General features: G+C 43.5%; 1 protein-coding gene across 1 annotated transcript; it reads left to right on the top strand.

Annotated features, from left to right (window-relative positions):
• The first annotated feature begins 5,677 nt into the window (after positions 1-5,677).
• On the top strand, positions 5,678-6,662 carry LOC126021280 (E3 ubiquitin-protein ligase RNF138-like). Its single transcript, XM_049782632.1, has one exon. It carries the CDS (start codon positions 5,678-5,680, stop codon positions 6,407-6,409), a length of 732 nt encoding a protein of 243 aa, XP_049638589.1. The 3' UTR covers positions 6,410-6,662.
• Positions 6,663-8,373: the final 1,711 nt, after the last annotated feature.

The raw sequence follows: 8,373 nt of genomic DNA, 5'->3' as shown, positions 1-8,373 counted from the left end.
ATTTTTAATTATCTTTATTTAAACACCGTGATTACAAATATAATTGTAGTTGTATGATTACAGTCATGTAAAGAACACCCCCCTTCACCAGTGCAGGATTCCCTCCACCAATTTCCCAGATCTACCTACTCCCCACCCCACCCACACCTGTACTCGAGACAGGCTTTCTTTTTCCCTCATTCATTCACATTGTTATGATAGTTTTCAGTGTAGTTATTTCTCTAACTGCACTTATCACTCTATGTGGTGAGCTTCATGTCATTAACTGCACCTACATGGGAAGATGGAGGGAAGTAAGGGTTGGGACTGAGGCAGTAAAATATTAGAAATGAGCTTTGTAAGGCAGTATCAAGGTCACAATACAAGATGGATATTATGGATATATAGAATATATGCATACATACTATCAATATGAAAACAAGGAGAAAAAATTTCCACTGACTGTCCCAACATAAACCAGTGCTAGAACGGCCCACCCTCCTCCCAGAGCGCATTCCCATTAGTGTAGGGAGAGATAGGGAGAAATCCTGTTGACCCCTATAGAGTCCACCTAGACCGGCGCCTTGGAAGGACTGAAGTCCAGGGGAGAAAAACCCTATACCTGGCAAGGGCTGGTCTCCAGAATCAAAGAGGAAACTGGAAGCCAGATGTCTGCCCACTTTCCTCCCCATACACCTCCCCCTGGAGTACGGAGGGAGGGGGAAAGCCTGAGGACCACTAAGAGTCCACCTGAACCCACTTCCGGCCATCTGAGCTGGCACCCAGGGAAGGCCTGGAGTCAGGGGAAAAAGACAAGGTTGGCTGGGGGCCTGCCAAGCCTCCCAGCACTCCCCAGGCTAGGGAGAAAGGCTCTGGTATGGGGCCTCCCCAAACCCTATATCTGGCAAGGGCTGGTCTCCAGAATCAAAGAGGAGACCAGAAGCCAGATGTCTGTCCACCCTCCTCCCCATCCACCTCCCCCCTAGAGTACGGAGGGAGGGGGGAAGCCTGAGGACCACTAAGAGTCCAACTGAATCCACTCTGGCCATCTGAGCTGGCACTCAGGGAAGGCCTGGAGTCAGGGGAAAAAGACAAGGACGGCTGGGGCCTGCCAAGCCTCCCAGCACTCCCCAGGCTAGGGAGAAAAGCTCTGGTATGGGGCCTCCCCAAACCCTATACTTGGCAAGAGCTGGTCTCCAGAATCAAAGAAGAAACCGGAGCCCGATGTCTGTCCGCCCTCCTCCCCACGCACCTCCCCCCTGGAGTACAGAGGGAGGGGGGAACCTGAGGATCACTAAGAGTCCACCTGAACCCACTTCTGGCCATCTGAGCTGGCACCCAGGGAAGGCCTGGAGTCAGCAACCCTACTTCTTAACATTTATCCCACAAATGCAAAAACAGGAGCTGGAGAAATATAATACATGGGGCCGGGCGGTGGCGCTGGAGGTAAGGTGCCTGCCTTGCCTGCGCTAGCCTAGGACGGACCGAGGTTCGATCCCCCGGCGTCCCATATGGTCCCCCAAGAAGCCAGGAGCAACTTCTGAGCGCATAGCCAGGAGTAACCCCTGAGCGTCACAGGGTGTGGCCCAAAAAAAAAAAGAAATATAATACATCAGGTAAGACACTTACCAGGGTTCAATTCCTGGCAACCCATATAGTCCCTCAAGCTCTGCCAAGAGTGATTCTTTTGGTTTGTTTGTTTGTTTTTGTTTTCTGGGGGTCCACACCCTGCAGCACTCAGGGATAACTCCTGGCTCTGTGCTCAGGAGTCAATACTGGCAGGCTGAGAGGACCATATGAGATGCCAGGAATCGAACCAGGGTTCGTCCAGAGTTGGCCACATACAAGGCAAACACCCTTCCACTGTGCTACTGCTCCACACCAGGAATGATTCTTGAGTGTAGAGCAAGGAGTAAAATCTGAGTATTGCAAGGTATGGTCCAAAAGAGAAACAAAATAAGAATGTAAAATCATTCATTTGGAAAGATGTCTGTACAGTGCTAATTACAAAAGTATGTACTGTGCTAATTACCTATGCAGCTAATTACCTAGGCTAATTATAATAGTCAAAGTACGGGGCTGGAGCACAACGGTAGGGTGTTTGCCTTTCACGTGGCTGATCCAGGACGAACCTGGGTTCAATCCCTGGTGTCCCATATGGTCTCCCAAGCCAGAAACAATTTCTGAGCACATAGCCAGGATGTTTTAGATAACATTTCACATTCAAATGTAGCCAAAAAAAAAAAAGAACTGGAAAATTTAATATAAAATTAAAAGTTGATTAACAATTGTTCATTAATGGAAGCAAGAGGAAAACATGAAGTAAAAAAAAGCTTTTAAGGGTGACTTTGGCAATAATTTTACAGTGTAAATATGCCAAAATTCATTACACTATAATTTATGTACATGCATTTGTCAATTATAACATAAAGCTTAATAAAAAATTTTTCAGGGCCCAGAACGTAGGGCACTTGCCATGCTTGCAGCCAACCTGATTTCAATCCCCTGCACTTCATATGGTCCTCCAGCACCATCAAGAGTGATCTTTGAGCAGAGCATCAAGAGTAATCTCTAGGGCCCGGAGAGATAGCACAGCGGTGTTTGCCTTGCAGACAGCCGATCCAAGACCTAAGGTGGTTGGTTCGAATCCCGGTGTCCCATATGGTCCCCCGTGCCTGTCAGGAGCTATTTCTGAGCAGACAGCCAGGAGTAACCCCTGAGCAACGCCGGGTGGGCCCAAAAACCAAAACCAAAAACAAAACAAAAAAAAAAGAGTAATCTCTAAGCACCACTGTGTGGCCCAAAAACAAAACAAAAATTGTCTTCTGAAATTTCCTAAAGACATATAAAATCTCACTACATTAACAACTATCATAACAATGGTAGTGAGAGAACTAGAATACCTGTCTCAAAGACAGGCAGGGGTTAGAGGAGGAGAGAAATGGGAGGCATTGGTGGTGGGAAGGTTGCACTGGCGAAGGAAGTGTACTTTTTTTTTTTTTTTTTTTTTGTGGTTTTTGGGTCACACCCGGCAGTGCTCAGGAGTTATTCCTGGCTCCAGGCTCAGAAATTGCTCCTGGCAGGCACGGGGGACCATATGGGGCGCCGGGATTCGAACCGATGACCTCCTGCATGAAAGGCAAATGCCTTACCTCCATGCTATCTCTCCGGCCCCGGAAGTGTACTTTTTATGACTGAAACCCAACTACAAACATGTTGCTAATCATGGTGCTAAAATGTATTCTTAAAATAAAAGGGACATATAAAATCTCTTGTTTTACAAAACTTATATACCATATTTTTTATACCATAAGACACACATTTTTCCCAAAAAAAGATGGGGGGAAATGTCTGCGATATATGGAGTGAATGCCGCCCAGAGTTGAAGCCTGAGTACAGGGGACTTTTTTTTTATATTAACTAAGGAGTATTTTAAATCATGTTTTTTTTATTTTCTGATGTTAAAAAAAGTTAGAGGGCCAGAGAGATAGCAATGTGGTAGGGTGTTTGCCTTGCACACAGCCGATCCAGGATGAACGGTGATTCGAATCCCGGCATCCCATATGGTCCCTGAGCCTGCCAGGAGCGACTTCTAAGCATAGAGCCAGGAGTAACCCCTGAGCGCTGCCAGGTCTGACCTAAAAACCAAAAAAACAAGTTAGTAAATGTGTTTAAACAGCTGTTGACTGGCGTATAGTAAATATACTTCAGCCTTGCAAACTGGTTGTTCCCAGCCACTGTTTCCTGACATCTCTTGTTTTCCTCATCTAAAAACTATGTGCGTCTTATGGTCAGGTGTGTCTTATAGCGTGAAAATGAGGTAAAATCAAGCATATTAGTATAATTTTTTTCATTTAGCATTAATACACACATCTTTCTGTGTTAGCAGAAGCAGAAATAGTTTTACCTTAGCAGAGATTCTCCAGAAGTGCTGGGGGGATTAGGGTCACTCTCAGAGGTGGGTCAGCAGCATTTCAGGGCTATCAGGGCTCAGAGACTACAGGACTCCTCTAAGCAGTGCTCATGAGGCCAGAAGATACTCAGGGATCAAATTTAAGGTCCAATTGAGTCACAATTTCCAACCCTGTAGCTTCATTTTTAGTAATAGTAATGCATGGGGCCTGTGAGGTGGCACTAGAGGTAAGATGTCTGCCTTGCAAGCACTAGCCAAGGAAGGACCACGGTTTGATCCCCCGGCGTCCCATATGGTCTCCTCAAGCCAAGGGCAATTTCTGAGCTCTTAGCCAGGAGTAACCCCTGAGCATCAAATGGGTGTGGCCCGAAAAAAAAAAGGAAAGAAAAATAGTAATACAGTGCACATAGTAAGAATAAACTATTGGTAAGAATAAACTATTGTTGGGGCCGGAGAGATAGCATGGAGGCAAGGCGTTAGTCTTGCATGCTGAAAGATGGTGGTTCGAATCCTGGCATCTCATATGGTCCCCTGAGCCTGCCAGGAACGATTTCTGAGTGTAGAGCCAGGAGTAACCCCTGAATGCTGCCAGGTGTGACCCAAAAAAAAAAAAAAAAAAAAAACAACAAAAAACAAAAAACAAAAAAAAATAGAAAAATAAAATAAAAGAATAAACTATTGTTGATGAGCATTTAGTAGTTTCTGATTTTATTTCTACAGAAAAACATTCGTTAGGGGCTGGATAGTATAGCAGGTGAGATGCTTTCCTTCACTCAGTCAACCTGGGCACAATCCTCAGAACCCCCAAATGGTCTATATAACCCCACCAGGAGTAATCCCTGTGAATAAGAACAGAACCAGGAATAAACCCTGAGCACTACTGTGTATGACCCCAAAACAAGACAAACAAAAAAACATACTTTACACATCTCTATACTGAGCATACACACAAGTAAATGATATGTGCATTAAAAGCTTTAGTTTCTCCATAGGGGCCATAGTGATAGTACATAGTAGGGCATTTGATTTGTATGCAGCCAACCTGCATTCGATCCCTGTCATTCCATGTGGTCTCCAGGCACCACCAGGAGTTCCTGAATGCAGAGCCAGGAATAATCTGGGTGAAGCCCAAAACAAGTACTAGAAATTTTCATTTTCATATGTCTTGCATGTATGATGACCTAGATTCACTCCTCAGTACCACAAAAATAAAACCACCCACTTTTTTTTTTTTTTTTTTTTTTGGTTTTTGGGCCACACCCGTTTGACGCTCAGGGGTTACTCCTGGCTATGCGCTCAGAAATCACCCCTGGCTTGGGAGGACCATATGGGACACCGGGGGATCGAACCGCAGTCCATCCACTTGCAAGGCAGACACCTAACCTGTAGCGCCACCTTCCCGGCCCAAAACCACCCACTTTTGATGGAAGCAAGGCAATCACTCTACTCAGTGGTATTCCCAACTCTGAGCTCAAGAGCCACTACTGGCAGTGCTCAGAGAGTCATATGCTGCCAGGATGGAATGCAGGTTTCCTACATGCAAAACCTGTACTCCCCAGCCCAGAGTCATCTCCTAGGCCCAACACCCCAGTTATGCTATTAATTATGCTGTTAATAGTCCTTAATGCTTCCCCCTCGGGGCCGCCAGGCAGCCAGCCAGCCGGCCGGGCGCTGCGCTCAGGCCGTCGGGTCGGGCCGCGTCGCCTCCCGTCGCCTCGCCTCGCCTCGCCTCGCCGCGCCGCGCCTCCTCTCGCCTCGCCGCCGGACGCGCCCACCCCGCGCGCCATGGCCGAGGAAGCGTCGGCGGCCGCCGCCTACAGCGAGGACGACTTCTACTGCCCGGTGTGCCAGGAGGTGCTCAAGACGCCCGTGCGCACCGCGGCCTGCCAGCACGTTTTTTGTAGAAAATGTTTCCTGACTGCAATGAGAGAGAGTGGAATACATTGTCCCCTCTGTCGTGGAAATGTGACTAGAAGAGAGAGAGCATGTCCTGAACGGGCCTTAGACCTTGAAAATGTCATGAGGAACTTTTCTGGTAGCTGCAGATGCTGTGCAAAGCAGATCAAATTCTATCGCATGAGACATCGTTACAAATCTTGTAAAAAGTATCAAGATGAATATGGTGCTTCTATTATTCCAAACTTTCGGATCTCTCAAGATTCAGTAGGGAACAGTAATAGGAGTGAAACTTCTACATCTGATAACACAGAAACTTACCAAGAAAATACAAGTTCTGGACATCCAACCTTTAAGTGTCCCTTATGTCAGGAATCAAATTTAACCAGACAGCGTTTATTGGATCACTGCAACAATCATCACCTATTTCAGATAGTTCCTGTGGCATGTCCTATTTGTGTGTCTCTTCCTTGGGGAGATCCTAGCCAGATTACTAGAAACTTTGTTAGTCATCTAAATCAGAGACATCGATTTGATTATGGAGAATTTGTGAATCTTGAGCTAGATGAGGAAACCCAATATCAAACTGCTGTGGAAGAATCATTTCAAGTAAACATCTGAAAACTAGAAATCTCCACATCTTTGTACCTGCAAGTGCCATCTTTAAGGGGAAGACTACATGAAGTCATCTTTTGATAACTTGATTTGTATATTAATAAAAGTAATTCCCTCTATTGTTTTAGTTTAATTAAAAATTAAAGGTGGATCCTTTAAAAACATTCCCTTGAAAAGTTAAAAGGAATTAAGACATCTTGAAAAGCACTAAAGGATTGTATTTTATTAGTGGTGAAAAGGGAATCTTTGTACCTTATTTTGTTACAATACACATTGAATTTTTCCTTTATTTATCTTTAAATTTTAGTGCAATTTCACAATAGCAAATCTGTAACATGTAATTGATATAGATCTGATAAATCTGAGCCAGTTATTAGAATTACAGAAACAGTCTTGAAATACTAAGTGAAACAATCCAAAGGAAACTTACAATATGGTAAATATTTGTTTCTAAGTTGAATATAGCAGGGGTTCTTTGTCCTCAGAATTTTCAATGGATAACATTTCTGATTTGCTAATACAAAACTTTTATTAGAAACTTTCAGTTGGAAAAATTGTATTCTCTATATATTTAAATCAGAAAGTTGGCCTCATTTTATTTTAGAAATTCATTAGAATTTAAAGATGTATATTGATATACACATACTTTTGTGTAGAGACACACATTTGTATGCATGTAGTTTGTCAGGTTATGGGACCGAATTTCTATTAAGGTTTTTTTTAAATGAATAAGCAAGTGGGGATTGAATGTCTATCTGATTTGATTAAAATGTATATGTCCCCCACATACTTAGGAAGTGATATTAAAGTGCTAAGTGGTCTAGTTGACTGCTATTACCCCTAAAAATTTAGTATACATACACACACCCTACACCTCTCTATGGTGCTTATTAAAGTGTGACTGTGAAGTAGTGAAACATTCTAATTGCCACTGTTTCTCTACTTTGTAGTCAAACTGGTTCTTAATATTAATTACAATTGTACTGGAAGGCCCAAATCACAGAGATTGGATTAACTGACATTCCAATACTAATATACTTTTATTTTGCTTTCTTTAGGAACATAAGAGTTAATCTCAGACAAAAATTTGCTGCTAATATATAAATATTGCAAAAGAGTTATATTTTGCCTTTGTTAAAACCCTTGTTGACTTTTATACAGTGAGCATTTTTAAAATTGATTTAATAAAATAATGTTAATTTTTGAAGTGGAAAAAAAAAATAGTCCTTAATGCTGTTAATAATCTCCAATCCAGAGACCAGAGAGCTAGCACAATGGGTAGATCTCTTGTTTTGCATGCAGGCAACTCTGAATTTATACCTGCATTCTATATGGTCCCCAAAGCTCTGTCAGGAGTAAATTCCTGAGTGCAGAGTCAGAAGTAACCCCTGAGGATTGCCAGGAGGAACCCTAACTAAAAAATAAAAATTTATGATAACTTTCAAAAAACTTTCTCATCAGTGGGGCCCGAAAAGATAGCACAGCAGCATTTGTCTTGCAAGCAGCCGATCCAGGACCAAAGGTGGTTGGTTCGAATCCCGGTGTCCCATGTGGTCCCCCGTACCTGTCAGGAGCTATTTCTGAGCAGACAGCCAGGAGTAACCCCTGAGCAACACCGGGTGTGGCCCAAAAACAAAACAAAACAACAAAAAAAACTTTCTCATCAAACATTAAAATATATTTAGAATCTACATAAAATTGTTAAAATTGGGGCCAGAGTAATAGCACATCGGGTAGGCCACTTGCCTTGCATGCAGCCAACCTGGGTTCGATCCCCCACATCCCATATGGTCCCCAGAGCCTTCCAGGAACAATTTCTGAGCACAGAGCCAGGAATTACCCCTGAGACTTTCAGGTGTGGCCCAAAAACAAATCAAAACAAACAATAAAAAGGAAGAAATGGAAAAATGGAGAAATATCCTTATGCATGGGAGGATGCATACAAAAAGGAGTCTATTTTTATATTTAGG

This window comes from Suncus etruscus, chromosome 1 (genome assembly GCF_024139225.1).
Source record: "Suncus etruscus isolate mSunEtr1 chromosome 1, mSunEtr1.pri.cur, whole genome shotgun sequence".
NCBI classification, from domain to species: domain Eukaryota; kingdom Metazoa; phylum Chordata; class Mammalia; order Eulipotyphla; family Soricidae; genus Suncus; species Suncus etruscus.
This window is presented reverse-complemented; position numbering and strand designations above follow the sequence as displayed.